The sequence below is a fragment of the Musca domestica genome, unplaced genomic scaffold (assembly GCF_030504385.1).
Source record: "Musca domestica strain aabys unplaced genomic scaffold, Musca_domestica.polishedcontigs.V.1.1 47, whole genome shotgun sequence".
Lineage (NCBI taxonomy): Eukaryota > Metazoa > Arthropoda > Insecta > Diptera > Muscidae > Musca > Musca domestica.
This window is the reverse complement of record NW_026712338.1, coordinates 3,827,189-3,846,226: the sequence shown is the minus strand read 5'-3', so window position 1 is coordinate 3,846,226 and position 19,038 is coordinate 3,827,189. Positions and strand designations below refer to the sequence as shown.

The following is a 19,038-nucleotide window of genomic DNA, read 5'->3' as shown; positions in this document are numbered from 1 at the left end:
TTTTTCAATTTGTATTATCATATTGAATTCAGTGAATTTTTTGTGAACAAAATAAATAATAATTTTTCACTATATACAATTTTTCACCAAAAAATTGAAATAAGTGCGAAATACGATGTTAACTGACATCTACCTTTCAACTCCAGGGCCGACATCGTGGTTCAGATGGAAGATACGAACACATTTAAACAAACAAAAATTACCGAAAAAGCATAATGGGGCTCATTTCAAAGCGTGGACCTACTTCTTTCATGTGACAATAATCCGTCCAATGAGAGCTGAAAATGCAAAATTCTTTGGGAGTACAATCAATAAAATACCAAATATGTGGGTAGAAAATAGTAGAGCGTATGGGACTCTTAGTAAAAAAAGGATTTATATCCTTCCAGAAATTCTTCCCAAACATTCAAGATACCTTAAATCGTTTTTGCAGGCCATGATATTGATTTCATATTTATATAACCATCATTTGATTTAAGCTATTTCTGGGGTTTTGGCCATTTTTTTCATTTTTTGGCCCTTATTTGGCATTTTTGTTTCTAAGGGGGTAAAGAACCTTTTCGCATAAAATTTGAAATTTTCAGAGTAGGGTCAATTTTGGCATTGACCACATTAATCAATTGATTTGAAAATTGGGTAGGGAACCATCATACAGATAATTGCCCCATACGAATTTATTTAAGTAAAGTCCATACATTGGAGTATCCCCAAGTCCAGTTTTACATCTAACGTGTGGTCAGCGAAGAAAATTTTGTATTCTATTGAATTTGTAACCCCCAAGAGAATATTGGTTGGGAACGTAGATTTGGGATGTACGTCTATATGAAATCAATTGTGAAAACATGAACAAATTACAAATATATGAAAGTAGCACGGAACCGAATATTTGTTGAATCGTCATTGAATTATACTATGATTAAAAATATGGACTTTATGGGGTCTCCAATTTACAATTTAAGTGGCAAATAAAATTAATTCCCATCTTACGGTAATGGGTGTAAAATAGCTATATTTTTGATTTGGCCTCTATTTGTAATATTGGATTATAAGGGGTAGAAGAAAGTTTTCAATGTAGGTCGATGTATCGGAGTAGTGCCCATATAAAGGTTCCTCCTGATTTTACCATATTTCAAAGGATTTGGCTAAAAATGTATATTTTGGGTGGAAGTCTTACATAAAAATTTCAACATATGAACAAAATTTTAGAATTTTATCCATGTAATAGTACCCCTTCAAGTCCACCTTTTGGCGAACAAACAGACCGACATGGTTTGGGGGACTTATGAGGACTCTAATGCACAATCTTTGGCTATTCTTAAATGATTCAGCCCTCAATTATGAGATGTACAAAATGCAGTAAATTCCAAATTACTGCTCATTTGACTGGAAAATTTTGCTACGATTTTTACCATACTAAAAATTAATTTGATCCCTTATATGGCGATAAGATTGATATATACTTTTTAATGGATTTGTATAGCACACCCACACATTTGAAGTTCACGGTTTAAATATTGATGCCCACTGCTTAAATATGGGTACAGGCATGGTACAATGAATACAAGGTAGGCTAACTTTGAAAAAAATGCAAGTATAGAGGTCTACCTGTTTGGCTTGTAATGTCAGAATCACTATCAAAACAATAAAAAAGCAAAAAACTTGTTGCATTGATTTTGAATAAATAATTTAAAACCGCGAAAACTAAATGAAAGGTCAAAATTTCTTTTCAAAATCATGTTCTATATGTCTCTTATGGTTTATTCCGCGACAAAAAATGTAGACTTTGTCGATGCATATGTTGCAATAAGCATTTTGAAAATACCCGAATTTGAATATTTTCTGAACAATTTTTTTTATTATTGAAAAAAATACGCACACATAAACAAATAAAGTTGACATATTAAGCCAGAAAAATAAAAAAATTGAAATCATATGGTAGTTCTGCCCTACCTTGAATTCATTGTACCATGGGTACAGGCATGGTACAATGAAGAGAAATTGCAAGTTTGGCTTGTAATGTCAGAATTAGTATCAAAACAATAAAAAAATCATACAACTTGTTGCATTTATTTTGAATAAATAATTGAAAACCGCGAAAACTGAATGAAAGGTCAACACTTCTTTTCAAAACCAGGTTCTATATATCTATAAAGGATTATTTCGCTACAAAAACTCTAGATTTTGTCGATGCATACGATGAAATAAACATTTTGAAAACATCCGAATTTGAATGTTTTCTGAACAATTCTTTTGTTATTGAAAAGAAAACGCATACATAAACAAATAAAGATGACATATTAAGCCAAGAAAATGAAAAAATTGAAATCATATGGTATCATAGCCCTACCTTGATATCATTGTACCATGGGTACAGGTATTTTAAAGCACTTTTAATCGACCAGTACGTGAACACTTATATCAGTCATGTCTGTGAATAATTATGCTTTGACAAATATGCAACGCGGACCGGGCCAGCTAGTCATCTATATATATAAATTACACATAAATTCAAAATGGCCGCCGCTACAAAATAGCGGATAATTTATGTTTTATTAATCCCATTAATCTGGGTATCAAATGAAAGGGCTCAACAAGCGGAATACAATATAATACTTTACAAAATGGCGGATAACGTAGGTTTTATCAGCCCCATGAATATGGGTATGAAATGAAAGTGCTCAACCTGTAGAATACAATAATAATAATTATAAAAAATATAAAAAATTAAAATCCAAGATGGCGGCCTTTACAAAATGGCGGATAATGTAGGTTGTATCAATTCCATCAACATGGGTATCAAATGAAAGGTCTCAATAATTGGAATACAATTTACTATTCCAAATCGAAATCTAAGATGGCCGCCTCTACCAAATGGCTGATAACTTAGGTTTTATCAATTCCATCAATATGAGTATCTAATAAAAGGGCTTGACAAAAAGAATGCAGTGGACTATACAGCCTCAATATTTAAGATGGGCGCAGCCACTAAATAACGTATAATAATAAGATTTAAATTTAGAAATTTCATTTGTAATTTAGGTAACTGCTTAATCCAGGTATCTGATTAATCCAGCATAGAGTAGACTTAAATCATACCATGGGACACATCAATTGTCTACAAATCATCGACTTAATGTGCGATGGAAGAATCGTTTAATTCGTCGTTAGGCAGGTGGGCCGCAGACGGTAAGGAAATTATTTAATATTTTCCTGCTCATGGAAATTCCAATAGTTATACACTCCGTGTAAATAAAACAGATGTTTCAACTAGTTTATCGTTGGACTCGTTTATCGTTCACACTGCTGGCTGGCGAGGAATCGTTTCACTGCTCGTAGTTTGTCTTTAATCGACAAAACATGTGATAAAAGTACTACTTGCTCACCACTGTGAAACCCTAAAACTCGCTTATAATGAAGCTTGCTAGCTTGTTTCCACATTCTAGCCCTACTTATCACACGTCCATCGTTGCCGATTGAACAACTTCCTAATTATGGTGTAACATTACAAAACCAACATTTTAATCAACGAGTGTAGACAATTGACGTTCTCACTGTTTTATTTTAGTCTAGTCTATGCATATGTTTATAATTCCCAACGACTGTATTTTTTTTTAGTTTTTAGTACATTTATCTTAAACATTGCAATGTATGTTTAACATAAAACCGTTTAATTTAAAAGGTTTTTTACCTATTTTTATTTTGGATTCAGGCTGTCACTTCATTTTCTTGCTTTTAATAGTGCATTTGACACGTAACGGTGTTTATAGGTTGCTTCAAAACACAACTGAAAATCGCTCCAATCTATAATTTCAAAAATGCAAAAAATTAAGAAATTAATTAGAAATTATAGCAATGTGTATAAAATCGAAAAAATGTTGATTTGAAGCCTGACATAACCAGAACAGTGTTCTAACTTTGAAGGAAAGAGGGAATATGCGAATGTTGTAGAGTTTTATTGTATTATATACTTTTAAGCTTCATTTATACCGAATATGTTTTAATAAAGCACTATATCTAGATTGTCAATTCCATAGATTGTACCTCAAATAAACGCGTAATTCAGCTCTATTTATTTTAAAAAATTTTCGCAAAGTTTATTGAAGATTGAACTTAAGTGGGAGGAAAACGTTGTTTTTTTTTCTAAAATCTAAAAGAAGCAATGAATTTTTGTTACATCTGAATCTGAATAAACTAATTTTTTTACAATCTGAATAAACTAATTTTTTATACCCAAATTTTTTTTTTTTTCATATGAAACTGATTATGGCTTTACAAGCCCTTTATAATTAGCTTTGCTCATGCTTTTATTTTACAATTTCATTCACTATATCATGGAGACCCGAGACCAAGAAACATTAGGAAGATTAAAATCACCCATGCAAATCAAAGTAGAGTTATCTGTTAGCAAAGAGGAAACTTTTCCAATAAGATCTGCGTGATTTAAGTAAGTTTCAACCCCTGAATTGGGTGTAATATAATAGCAGGTTATATATACTGTATTACCAAAGACTATTAGCTTTGCACAAACAAATTCATTATTTGGGTCGACAAAAATTTCGACAGCTTCTCAAGGAATCGAGTGGTGGACTGCAATCAGAACCCCACCACCTTTTTTATTCAACCTGTCCTTTCTGAAAATTAGATAATTATCGGGAAATATTTCTGTATCAAGAATATCAGGTTTGAGCCAAGTTTCAGTAAAAACAATTATTTTATGTTCACAGTATACACTTTTAAGAAAAACATTACTCAATTTAGTGTTAAGACCTCTTACATTCTGATATAGTATAGATATGACATCATTTAGTTTTTTGATACTGTTGGAATATTCACAGATCTGGGGGGTTTTTGTACGTTCTCTGAAAACAAATTCCTTTACTAAGGCAACATCAGGCCAAAACGAGTTACTAACAATAGTATTTACTATTTTGTGAGGCACATTTATTTTAAAAGAGGAAATTTCACGACGTTGAGAGGAACTAAATTTGAATACATTTATATCGTTGTCTGACAGATCGGTTATTTTAGATTTCACATAGTTACGAATAGCATCAGTTGAAGTATTTGGGTGCAGCCTAGATAAAAATACAGTTTTACGAGGCGCAACAACAATTAACTGATTAGTAAGCGGTTGATTAAAGTCTTCATTTAGATCAACTGTAGGGTTTAAATGTGTATCATTTACTACGATAGTAGGTGGGTTGGGAGTATTTTTTGCAAATGACGTTGATGAGGTTTTTTTCCCATCAGTGCAAGAACTAACGTTCGGTGCAGGAACAGCCGGATGTGAGTCACAATTGCATTGAGTATAGTTCTCAGTAGGGGGGTTAACTACAGTAGGAGAATTTAAACTTATTAAGTTATCAGGGTCTGAAATAGTGGAACCAAGAGTACTAACAACGCTAGCGGACTTTTTCCTTTTAGGAGAAACATCTAAAAATTCAAAGGTATTAACCATTTTTTCAATTCTATCGAAATTTTGTGATACAGAGTTAAAACTTTTTGTAAGGTTTAGAATTTCAGCTTTAGTGTCCTTAAAAACACGATGGAAATTTACCTCTAAATCCCTACAATCCAGACAAGACCAGCGGAGTCCTTTAGATTTATCAGTGATAAAGTCGAATTGTCTGCCATTAAAACCAGCGCATTTCAAATGCATATAGTTATCACATAAATAACACGTGATAAGACGTTCAGTAACGTTTTTAATATTGCAATCCTTATCAGAGCAAGCCATTATCAACAGTTACAAATAGAAATGTTATTAACTTTAGGTGTAAACGACAGAGTTTAAAGTAGAACTGTGTGAACGGTATTGTTTTTTGTAATTAACTAAGTGCCCGAAAGTATGCTCAGGAAGAACGAAATTTAGTAGGACGTAACACAAGACGAGTAAAGCACAAACGTCAAAGTAAAACAAAAACAAAGCTTCGAAGAACAAAGCAAACAAAAATGAAAATAAACTCTGTGGATGAATAACACAAATATTAGAATTTGCGAAAACACTTTAAAACACAAGTTTAATCAAATTATTATATTTAATAAAATTAACACTAAAAAACACTTAAAAATGCACAATTAACCGGGCAAATTTATTTTTTATAAATTTAGTTTTGGAGACGACACAAAAACACTTGTAATCGAAACAGAGTTGCCAGAGTATTTTTGAAAATGGGTACACGTTTTGGTATAGCCCCCATATAATGGTTCCCCCCGATAATTAGTATTTTCTGGTTTTAGCGACATTATTTGCCGGAATTCAGCGGTACCTCCCGATAATCGATACCTTGATGATTTTATCGACATTATTCACCGGAATTGTTTCCAGTTTGGTATTTGAATTCGTAATGAATACTACAGCCTATGACAGAAAATTGTCTATGCAGGTTCACGTCTTCGTTGGCCACGCCTACTTTACGCCCACTATTTCGAATTATCTAACATTTCTTATATTCTTATATTTGCCAATATTCTTATATTTGACAAATAATGTAGATATCGGTTTGAAAATTGTTACACGAGATACTGTTGACTTTCCCAAGTATTTATTTGGGGGCTGAGGAACTGACCTCGTCTAATTTGTAAACTGTACATATAAACCGAAAGAAAAGAAAATTTTGGGAAAAGCCTCTAAAAATCGCGGAACTAAAAAAATTGTCCGTTATATTGAAAATATATACCTTTTTTAAACTTCAATCATGATAAGAATAATATAAAAACCTGTGCAAAGTTTGAAAGACGCATCTTAAATTTGGTGACCTCCATCGTAATTGCAAATGGCGAACGGAGAGGCTCACACAATTTAATTAATGGGGCCCCTCACTTTTTTAAACCGATGAAACTTTATTTATGATAGTTAAATTAAAGTCATATTGCCAGGATTTCAAGTTAGAAATTACTATCGATTCTGAAGTCCAAAACTGCAAAAGATTTACTAGATATGGAAATAATCCATTGGATTGATTTGAACTCAAAATTCAAAATTCACTGGGACTGCAATCAATGAAATACGGAATATGAAGAGCCACTGTAATATGCGGACTATACATATTGGTGGATTGAATTGAAAATTTAGTAAGAAAAGGATTCATATTTTCTTCCGAACCCTTAAAAGTAACCTTAAATAACATGTAACGTTGTACGGGGACTATGCGCTATCGTCAGTAATTACACTGCGACGCATACAGTCATGTTTGGGAAATTTTGTGGTTGGTAGATAAAAATCCCTAAAGGGGGATTTTATATAGCTTAACCATACACAAAGGGCCCAAAATATTTTACTCTATACTCCGCAAAAGTTACGATAGAGTTTAAAATTTGATACAGTCCTAGGCGTTACATGAAGAATCATTTGTACAAAATATGTATCAGGTCGGTCTACATTGTGATATACCCCCAAAATTGATATAGCCCCTTTCAAATTCCTTAAATGTTGGTAATTTGAGACTTTCGAGAGTATAAGACATTCTTTCAAAATATATATAACCCATGGTAGAACTAAGAAGGTAGAGTCATTGAATCATATGTTTACAATTTTTTCAAATTTATACATTTGACAACATCTCATTGTCAAAATTTATATTCATAATCCATTGCATATACACAAAACCAGAGATGGGAACTATTTTTTATGCATTGAAATTTGACAAGGTAAATTACAAAAAATGCAGAGCTGGGAATGCTTATTTGAAATGAGTTTACCTTCGTAACCTATTCGCGTAAATTTTTTAATGTCTGTTGAGAATAGATACACGACCGTTTCGTCTGTGTGTTATTTCAATTCTGATTTTATTTGGTTAAATATTTTTCTTAAGAGCTAAGCTACAATATTATTCTTAGGGTATCTTATTTTTAGAACAACCTCCACTTATCTTCTGTCGGCTGAGTGCATTATCACTTGGGCATTGCCTTTATTATCAGTGCACCCCAACCGTTCACATTAAGTGTCATAAACTATGCTGCACTTATTTAAAACACAAGTGTTTTCCCGATATTTATGACTACGGCAATAAAATATTTTATGATCGAGCATTGTCTATGTATAGATTAAACTAATGTAAAAATTATGTTCATATTTCTATGAACATTCTCCCGGCCGGCAAATATTATCTAGACATTCGGTACGACTGGAAATTGTATAGCAGCAATATGTTTTCTAATTATCATTTTTCTTATAAATAGAATTATGAGAATTATTGATATTATTATTACTAAAATAAATGCAAAGTGTCCGGACAAATAATGGAATTCTAACCCTCTTAACTGGATGTTCTCCTTCTTCAAGTCATCCACTAGCTTCTTTAGTTGGTCGATCTCTTCATGATAATTGACTAGCACATTGCCTAGGGGTTTTATAACATCCTTTTCTGCCTGACTCACGTCCTTTAAAAGTATAGAGTGAAATTGGGATGTTATTTTATTCCTTTGTCGATGGACTGCTACCAAAGTCACTTTATCAATCCTAGCCGTGCAGTCCGCCTCCAACGATAAAATGCCTTGCTGCGGGAGTTCCATGATGACTTGCTGTTTTTCAGAGCACTTTATATGAGCCGATGCATTTCCGAAAATCTTAAAGAGCCAATTTCCTTTATGCCTCATTTGTATCCAATATGGACTTTTCTCCACTTCATCATACGCGCAGTTTAGCTTAATGTGTGGCCTCAGTGGTGCTAGTTCGCAATTGTTTGTAATGGCATCTCTCCAAGGGAAGTTCCTTTCACATACAATTTCATCTCCCAATGTTCTTTTGCATTCGTTCAGCATGGCTTGTGTCAGGTAGTGAAACGAATCTAATTCGAAATTATAAACGATGTATGGTGCCTTTATCCTCGGTATCAATACCATACCCTCTTGCTCAAAGGGAATTGGAATTACTCTGTAGACTTGAGATGAATGCCGATTGAATAGAGGAATCTTTAAGTCGATTATCAATTGTGAATCGATGAACATTCCATGTCCCCTCATCAAATTAAGGACCTCCTTAAGTTCTGTTCCAGTGCTCTTACCGGGTAAAACATATTTAGCGGGTAGCTCATTCCGAATTTTAGCTACCTCTGACTGCAGTTGTTCCGGACTATAAGCACAGGGTGTACATGACCATTATTCGCGTCTAACAATATCTCCAAGCCTTCTTTTTGCACCTCCTCACATTCTTCCACGAGTTCATGCATCTGTTTGGTGATCATAAAGATCGAATTGATTCTCTATAGACGAAATAGCTCTCGTTCATTGTGGCGCTTATGTTCTCAATTTTACACTTTATTTCCGTAAAGTGAGAATTGACTTCTTCTGTCGATCTTTTCAGCAGGTTGATCGTAGAATCAACTACCGATGTCTGCTTTTTCGTTAGTTCTTTTAGATCATGTTGGTTGGCTAATAAGTTTCTCATACTGCTTTCCATTGTCACGCGGTCCTCGTCGTCCATCACTCCGAATGCCCAATGCTGAAAAGACCCTATGAAATTCAATGGAGCTCCCCTTCTATGTCGTTTATCTTCCCTCAAGAATAAACGGTTATTCGTCTTGATTTTGTTAACTTTATACTCCATATTGTTTATGACTGACCAGCATTGATCCTCAAATGTTTGGAGTCTAGGGCATATCTCCTTCGAGGTGTTTAACAACCTTGTTGCAAGCTCCAGTGTATCTAAGTAGGGTTTCATTTCAAAATAAACAACCATGTTCCATGAAGATGTGGCCATATGAATTTGTGAAAATGGATCTAAGTACATTGCCGACGAGCTGTTCAATCCTTTGACGGAAGATGCCTTAGTCAACATTACCAAACAAAGATTCATAATCATGGTCAGCATCATTGCAGGATTTCGTATTAGATTCGGTAACCGCCTTGTTGTATTCACTGACATGGGTTTTTGTTGCAGATCTTCTTGTATATTATCTACGTGCTCTAATGGACACAATTTATTTATTGGTCTCTTTAATTCTCCGTCTTGTGTTTTCACAGTTGCCACTCTTACAACCCCATCCTTTCCCGGATGTACATCTGTCACTTTCGCCAATGGCCAACGAGCTGGATGTGTCTCTTCATTTTTAATGATAACTACTTGACCCACTTCCAGATTTCTATCCTTCTTCCTCCATTTCGTACGATTTTGCAAGGTCATCAAATATTCCTCCTTCCATTTTCTCCAGAAATGATTTTTTATTCTAAGTAGTAGTTTCCATCTGTTAACGCATGCCAAACTTCCTTCCTCGATTCTTGCCGGAGCCTCTAATAAAGGACGTCCAATTATAAAATGGCCAGGTGTCAAAGTGTCGATGTGTTCCGGGCTGCTATCTAGCTCGTGTAATGGCCTCGAGTTTAATACCGCTTCTATTTGGGCCAGCACGGTGCTAATTTCTTCATACGTCAACTTCATGTCACCAACGATTCTTTTTAGGTGATACTTCATCGATTTGACAGCCGCTTCCCACATTCCTCCGAAGTGAGGAGCTCCCAGGGGGATAAAATGCCATTTAACTCGTTGATTTTCCAAAATCGGAGTTAAATTAGAGTTGTTTTTTAAGGCTTCTATATAATCTTTGTCCAATTGTCAAGCTGCCCCCACAAAGTTCGTTCCATTATCCGAATATAAATCGCTTGATCTGCCTCTTCTAGCAAAGAATCGTCTAAGAGCTGCTAAAAATGCTTCAGTGGTAAGCTCGCTAACGGCTTCCAAATGAACTGCTTTCGTCACCATGCAGACGAAAACCGCTACATAGCCTTTCATTGATTTAGTTCCTCTTGTTTTGGAACACCTTATTTGGAAGGGACCCGCATAATCTATTCCACTATGTTGAAAAGGCTGGTTTATGTTAACTCTGCATTCCGGTAAATCCCCCATCAACTGATTTTTCACTTCACCTCGATAACGTATACATTTTGGACAACTTCTTATACATAGCTTTATCCTGTTTTTTGCTCCAATAATCCAGTATTTTCTTCTTACTATGTTATCCATAATTCGAATTCCTCCATGAAAAGTTTCCAAATGAGCTTGCCGAATAATATTTCCTGCTAAAATCGACTTCTGGATTATAATCGGATGTTTTTGATTATACGGCAACGATGAATATTGGAGTCTTCCTCCTACTCGCATAACTCCAAGTTTGTCCAGCCGCGGGTATAATGAAGCAATTTTACTTTTATGATCTACTGCTCCTTCCGATTTTAACTGACTCATTTCGGCCGGCCATTCAAGCTCCTGATGTATCTTTATTATTGCCATGTCTGCTTCCTCTAATTCGATCGCTGTCAGATGCTCACATTCTGTTTTAGTCCCTTTTAATTTTTGAATAAATCGCCGTATGTAGGCCATGACTCTTATTTGTTTTCTAAATGATGCAAACTTCATTACTTTTTCATAGACGCTATTCTCAACCGCTGATATTCTTGTCGTTACTGCCATTGTTGTCTTCGGATTTAGTTTGGGCCATTCATTTTCCTTTTGTACTAGCCATTCAGGTCCATTCCACCATAATTTATTATCTGTTAGTGTATCGGGAGAAACACCTCTTGATCCTAAGTCTGCCGGATTCTCTTTTGATTTGACATATCCCCATTTCGCCGCCGGGATTCGTTGCAAAATATCCACCACTCTGTTTCTTACAAATTTGTCTTTGTTTTTTGAGTTGTCAAGGTATTCCCTATCTTTTGAAGTAGCTTTGCTAGGAGATGTGCCGCACTGAGTTCTAATTTTGGAAGAGTCTTGGCATTTTTTATCGGATTCACTCTGCTTTTTGCTCCACTATTGAAATTTGCGAATCTACCTTTTCCGATGCATCCGCAAATCCATGAAGCTGTACTGTACTGGATGGTCTTATTTGATACCATCTTGGTATTTTCACATTTTTCAGAGCGTGGAGATTTTGCTTGAATTTTCTCCATTCAACTCCTAGACTTTCTTCTAATGGTAAGTCCCACTCCATTTGCTGCTTCCATAAATGCTGAATGAACAGCTTAGCTGTTATTGTAACTGGGGTTAGCCAACCCAACGGATCGAAAATCTTTGCCAAACTCGACAATGCTAATCGCTTAGTAATTTTTTCTTCCTCACCTATTTGCATATTGAAGGTGAAACAATCCATGGTTGGGTTCCACTGCAACCCTAATGTTTTCAGGCACTCATCTTCTTGTATATGTAACACTTCGTTTTCCTCTCTTCTGTTCACAGCATCTAAAACTTCAGAGTCATTTGCGATCCATTTCCTTAAGTGGAACCCGTAAGTCTCTAGTTCCTGCGCTATTTGCTTTTGAACTTCCCGACATTCTTCCTTGGAATTGGCTCCTGTTAGCAGATCGTCCATATAGAAATCCTCTTTAGTTTTTCCAGCTATCTTTTGATTTTTGCATCTATTTCCAATTTCAATCAAGGATTTCACAGCCAAGAACGGATCTGATGCGGTGCCATATGTAACTGTTGTTAATTTATATTGTTGTACAGGCTCGGTCTTGCTGTTTCTCCAAAATACATATTGATATTCCTGGTCTTCCTCATCAATGTTTATTTGCCTAAATATTCTTTCCACATCGGCTGATACAACAAATCTCCATGTCCTCCATTTAGTGATGATGTCGAATATATCTCTTTGTAATTTTGGACCCGTATGAAGAATGTCATTCAGCGATCTCCCGTTTGATGTTTTTGATGATGCATCAAACACCACCCTCACTTTTGTAGTTAGACTGTTTCCGCGTACTACTGCTTGATGCGGCATGTAATATTTTCCTTGTTTCATTTGATCTGCTTTCACCATGTGTTTCATTGATATTAGCTCCTTTATGGTTTTTCTATATTCTGTTCCCAATTCTGTACAACTTTCCCGTCTTTTCTCTAGACTTAAAAATCTTACCATTGCTCTTTTGTACGATTCTCCCAAAATTTTGTCTTCCACTAATGGTAGCCGTACTACAAATCTTTCCGAAAGATCTAATCGTGTTGTTTCCTCATAAAGTTTTAGGCAAAAATCATCTTCCGCGATCGTCTCTTCGCCTTCTATCTCCTCGATCTCCCAAAAACGCTCAATTGTTGTTTTAGCAGCAGACCTTATGTTGTTCGTTGCTGGCTTCATTTGTATTGTTCCCGATAGAATCCATCCTAACTTTGTGTTCTGTGCCACAATCGCCTCATCGTGACGAACTCCATCTTCCAATATTTGTGGGAAAAGGTCCGCCCCAATTACCAGATCGACCCTTTCAGACTTATTAAATTTGGGATCCGCTAAACTTATGTTTCCCCATCTTTCAATGTTGTATTTGAAATTGTTATCCGGATGTGCTGATGCTAACTTCGGTAGAACTAGTGCCTCTGCTTCGATTTTGGTATCGCTGAAAAATCTTGGCCTTATCACCAAAAATACTTTCGATTTTGCAACGCCTACCATGGTTTCACCTAGACCTCTTAGTCTTACGTCTGTCTTCAATTTAGGCAGCTGTAGTAGTTGTGCTGCGTCTTCGGATACAGATGTTACTTGCGATCCTTGATCTATCAAGGCTCTTAGAGTGATGTATTCTCCATGCACGGACTTGACACGAACTTGGGCGGTAGCCAGGAGAACATTTGCAGCTGTATTGGTTGTCATTGCCTTGGTGTTGCTCGTTCCCTCCAGATGGATTAGGGTATTATGAAACAATCCACATTTCTGGCATTTACTATCGCTGAAGCATTTGTTTTCTTTTCCGTGCTTTAGACATTTAAAGCACAACTTGGCTGCCTTCACCCAACTGTACCTTTCGTTTGCTGTTTGTGCCGCAAATTTTCTACAAGTCACAATATCATGACCCATGAACATACAAAACCTACATGGTCTTTTCTCCGTCACTCCAAGTCTATCCAGTTGTTTGTATGGAACTGGAACGAACTGCTTCCTGCCCGCCGAAGCCTCCAATGCTTGATATTGCTGTTCTAGAAAGTCCAACACATCCGCCAGCCTTTGTATTTCTTTTGATTTTTTTACATTTTGCTCATATTGAATGAGCCCATCCTTATCCAACTTTCTTATTATAATTCTTGCTAGAATCGGGTCTGCATGATCTAGCGGTATCTCCATAGCTTTTAATGCATGAATACTTTCATTCACGCTGTCCAATAACTTTCGAAGGCTTGTTGCTGATTAACTATTTATATTAGGATGATCCAAGACTTTGTCCACCAGTTTAGTGAATAATATTCTTTTATTATTATAGCGTTTCTCTAATAATTCCCACGCTGCCTTATAATTTGCGTCCGTAACTTGTAAATGCTGCACCAAACGAAACGCCTCTCCTCTTAGGTTAGTTTTGAGGTAGTATAGCTTTTGTACCTCCGATAGTTGAGCATTACCGTCGACCATTTTTTTGAATAAGTCGTGGAAAGAACTCCACTCCTCCACATTACCATCGAAGAATGGAATCTGAATCCTTTTTAATTCCACTGTCTGAGCGGCTTCTTTCAGGCCACTTATCTTTTCGATTACATTGCATACTTTCGTATTCATTTTTTCTTCCACCTCTTCTAATTCGTCGTCTACTTCTTCCATTCCATGTTCGGTGGTTAGTTCCAAATGCAACTGTTTAATATCTTCGAACTGCTTTTCCCAAGAAAGCTTTTTATTTTCCAAAGCATATTTGCTCATGCCCGAAATATCTTCTTCAACGGCATTAGAAAGTTTCAAGATCTTTCTTCTGAACTGCAATAGCACTGCGTTCTTCTTCTCAGTCTGTCTGCATGCTACGGCTTGCCTCTCCACTTGTTCCGTATCTTTATTTTGGTTGGATTGTTGTTTCAGGAACATCTGCTGAAATTGTTCGCAAATTGATGTTATTTGCTCCTGCTGCTTCTGCAGCAACATCTCCTGTAACTCCCGAAACTGTTGCTGCATTATTACTGTATTGTTGCATTCGGGTGTATTCACTGCTCCAGGATTTTCTATTTGAATGTCTCCTGACGCTGTTGTATCCTCTGCTTTGTGAAGCTCAACCTCCAATTTTTGTAGCTCCTGTTTTTGGAACTCATTTTTCCTTTTTTGTATCAGCTATAATTTGTCAAATTTATTTTTGTACCAAATTTAGCCACTCATGCCGAATTTCGTTGGAATCGGAAATACGTATCGTGTTTTGTGCATCAAATATGTGAAATCGGCGGAAAATATATATGGGAGCTATATCCAAATCTGAACCGATTTTAATATAATTTGACTAATTTATTTTCTAATCAAAATCCCGTTACACATTCCAAATTTCTTTGGAATCGAACATACATATCGTGTATGGTGCATAAAATACATGAAATTGGTCGAAAATATATATGGGAGCTATATCCAAATCTGAACCGATTTCAATTTAATTTGACAAATTCATTTTGGCTCCCAATTCCGTTACTTATTTTAAATTTCATTACAATTGGAAATACATGTCGTGTTTGGTCCACCAAATACTTGAAATCGGCCGAAAATGTATATGGGAGCTATATCCAAATCTGAACCGATTTCAATATAATTTGGGAAATCAATTTTTTAGATAAAATCTATCACACGTTTCAAATTTCATTGAAATTGGGGATACATAGCGTGTTTGGTGCATCAAATGCTTGAAATCGTCCGAAAATATATATGGGAGCTATATCCAAATCTGAACCGATTTCAATATAATTTGACAAATTTATTTTCGGATTAAATCCCGTCACACATTCCAAATTTCATTGGAATCGAACATTCATATTGTGTTTGAGGCATCAAATGAACGAAATCGGTCGAAAATATATATATGGGAGCTATATCTAAATCTGAACCGATTACAACATAATTTGGCAAACTTATTTTTGTTCCAAATTCCGTTACGTATTCCAAATTTGGAGACTGTATCTTAAACCAATCAATAGATATGTGCATATAAAATCTAAATTTTTGGGAGGTACCTCCGATTGGCTGCCTTCACCCAACTGTACCTTTCGTTTGCTGTTTGTGCCGCAAATTTTCTACAAGTCACAATATCATGACCCATGAACATACAAAACCTACATGGTCTTTTCTCCGTCACTCCAAGTCTATCCAGTTGTTTGTATGGAACTGGAACGAACTGCTTCCTGCCCGCCGAAGCCTCCAATGCTTGATATTGCTGTTCTAGAAAGTCCAACACATCCGCCAGCCTTTGTATTTCTTTTGATTTTTTTACATTTTGCTCATATTGAATGAGCCCATCCTTATCCAACTTTCTTATTATAATTCTTGCTAGAATCGGGTCTGCATGATCTAGCGGTATCTCCATAGCTTTTAATGCATGAATACTTTCATTCACGCTGTCCAATAACTTTCGAAGGCTTGTTGCTGATTAACTATTTATATTAGGATGATCCAAGACTTTGTCCACCAGTTTAGTGAATAATATTCTTTTATTATTATAGCGTTTCTCTAATAATTCCCACGCTGCCTTATAATTTGCGTCCGTAACTTGTAAATGCTGCACCAAACGAAACGCCTCTCCTCTTAGGTTAGTTTTGAGGTAGTATAGCTTTTGTACCTCCGATAGTTGAGCATTACCGTCGACCATTTTTTTGAATAAGTCGTGGAAAGAACTCCACTCCTCCACATTACCATCGAAGAATGGAATCTGAATCCTTTTTAATTCCACTGTCTGAGCGGCTTCTTTCAGGCCACTTATCTTTTCGATTACATTGCATACTTTCGTATTCATTTTTTCTTCCACCTCTTCTAATTCGTCGTCTACTTCTTCCATTCCATGTTCGGTGGTTAGTTCCAAATGCAACTGTTTAATATCTTCGAACTGCTTTTCCCAAGAAAGCTTTTTATTTTCCAAAGCATATTTGCTCATGCCCGAAATATCTTCTTCAACGGCATTAGAAAGTTTCAAGATCTTTCTTCTGAACTGCAATAGCACTGCGTTCTTCTTCTCAGTCTGTCTGCATGCTACGGCTTGCCTCTCCACTTGTTCCGTATCTTTATTTTGGTTGGATTGTTGTTTCAGGAACATCTGCTGAAATTGTTCGCAAATTGATGTTATTTGCTCCTGCTGCTTCTGCAGCAACATCTCCTGTAACTCCCGAAACTGTTGCTGCATTATTACTGTATTGTTGCATTCGGGTGTATTCACTGCTCCAGGATTTTCTATTTGAATGTCTCCTGACGCTGTTGTATCCTCTGCTTTGTGAAGCTCAACCTCCAATTTTTGTAGCTCCTGTTTTTGGAACTCATTTTTCCTTTTTGTATCAGCTCCCTGCTTTCCTCATAATAGTTCTGGATTCTCTCCCAGATATTATCTTTAAAATATGCGTCGTTTTTGGGCTTCATTTCACTTAATTTTGAGTGGTACAACCTTGCTTCGTCCATTTTGTTCTCCAATGAATTTAATGACGCGTCTAAAGCGGCTTTTCTTGTTGTTCCAGTTTTTACCTTTTCCGAAATATCAACTATTTCCTTAAGGATTGTTTGCTGGATTTTATAGAGATTATGTCTTTCTGCTGACATCTTGCTTATTTTTGTTTTTAGTTTTTGTTGTGGTTTTTTTTAGTTTATATTTTATTTTGCTTTTTATGCTCTTTTGGTTTTTTCTTGTTTCCTTTTTTGCTTGTTTCTTTTATTTTTGCTGGTTCGCTTTTTTATGTTGCCTTCTTAGCTCTTTTTTTTTTGGCTTCTTTTTTGCAGTGAATATTATTCTAGGTCGTTGATTTTTTTAATTTTTTCGAAGGACCAATGTTGAGAATAGATACACGACCGTTTCGTCTGTGTGTTATTTCAATTCTGATTTTATTTGGTTAAATATTTTTCTTAAGAGCTAAGCTACAATATTATTCTTAGGGTATCTTATTTTTAGAACAACCTCCACTTATCTTCTGTCGGTTGAGTGCATTATCACTTGGGCATTGCCTTTATTATCAGTGCACCCCAACCGTTCATATTAAGTGTCATAAACTATGCTGCACTTATTTAAAACACAAGTGTTTTCCCGATATTTATGACTACGGCAATAAAATATTTTATGATCGAGCATTGTCTATGTATAGATTAAACTAATGTAAAAATTATGTTCACATTTCTATGAACAATGTCAATGTTTCGGAGTAGCGCCCGTATAAAAGTACCTCCTGATTTTACCTATTTCGAGGGCTTAAAAAAAGTGTTTATGCTACTCTGGGGTAGAGAACCATCTTACATGGAAACCATCATATTATAAACAGTTGATGTATACTTTCTAATATATTCTAACTTTTTAACTCTTAAATTAAAACCTCTGGCTGAAAAATAGGATCAGGTTTTTTGAAACACTAAAAATCGCTCGGTACATGAACCTGTATTGACATTTTTGTGATGCGTATTTATTTCTATTTAGTAGAGACATCATTCATACTAACAATTGTGCCACTTATGTGAGCCAGTTCTCTGAATTATTATGTTTTAAAAACTACGCATTTAAGACTAAAACTACGGTCCAGCAGCCGGCCAGCTAGTATTTTTATAATTTTAACTAGCGGAACCCGGTGCGCTTCGCTACCCCTTTTGATTTTATATTTTATTTACGAACATATGTTGGTTGAAAAAAAAAACAAATTTAAAAATTAAAAAAAAAAATTATTGCACTACTTTAATGCGTAAATAACCAAAACCATTAGAAAAGCAGTAACATGACATACATACACGAAGGGTTTGTCCTTCGGATTTATTTATTTCATAGCAAATACCAAGCGTGCAGGAAACTGCAATTTTTAAGTAGAGTGGCATTTCTATTGCAATTAGTGAATTCGAGATAGCAACATACTTCGCCGTAATAAGCGTATTTCAAATAAATTGTTGTGTTGTTTTTTAGTGTTAGCCTAAGGCGTTGTGGGTCAATGGTTCTTATTAAAATCATATCCCAATCTGATCCGATTTAAATATAATTTAAAAAAAATACGTTTACACCAAACTCTGCCACACCTTTCATATTTCATTGAAATTGGTGCGTCAAATATGTGAAATCGGCCGAGAATATATATGGGAGCTATATCCAAATCTTCACTTATTTGCAATTAATTTATCACATTTATTATTATAAACAAATTCCGCCACA

At 35.5% G+C, this 19,038-nt stretch overlaps 1 protein-coding gene across 1 annotated transcript; it reads right to left on the bottom strand.

Annotated features, from left to right (window-relative positions):
* Positions 1–11,726: 11,726 nt before the first annotated feature.
* On the bottom strand, positions 11,727–13,580 carry LOC131804633 (uncharacterized). The gene has a single exon (XM_059127685.1). The coding sequence runs from the start codon at positions 13,578–13,580 to the stop codon at positions 11,727–11,729; it is 1,854 nt and encodes a 617-aa protein (XP_058983668.1).
* Between the last annotated feature and the right edge of the window lie 5,458 nt (positions 13,581–19,038).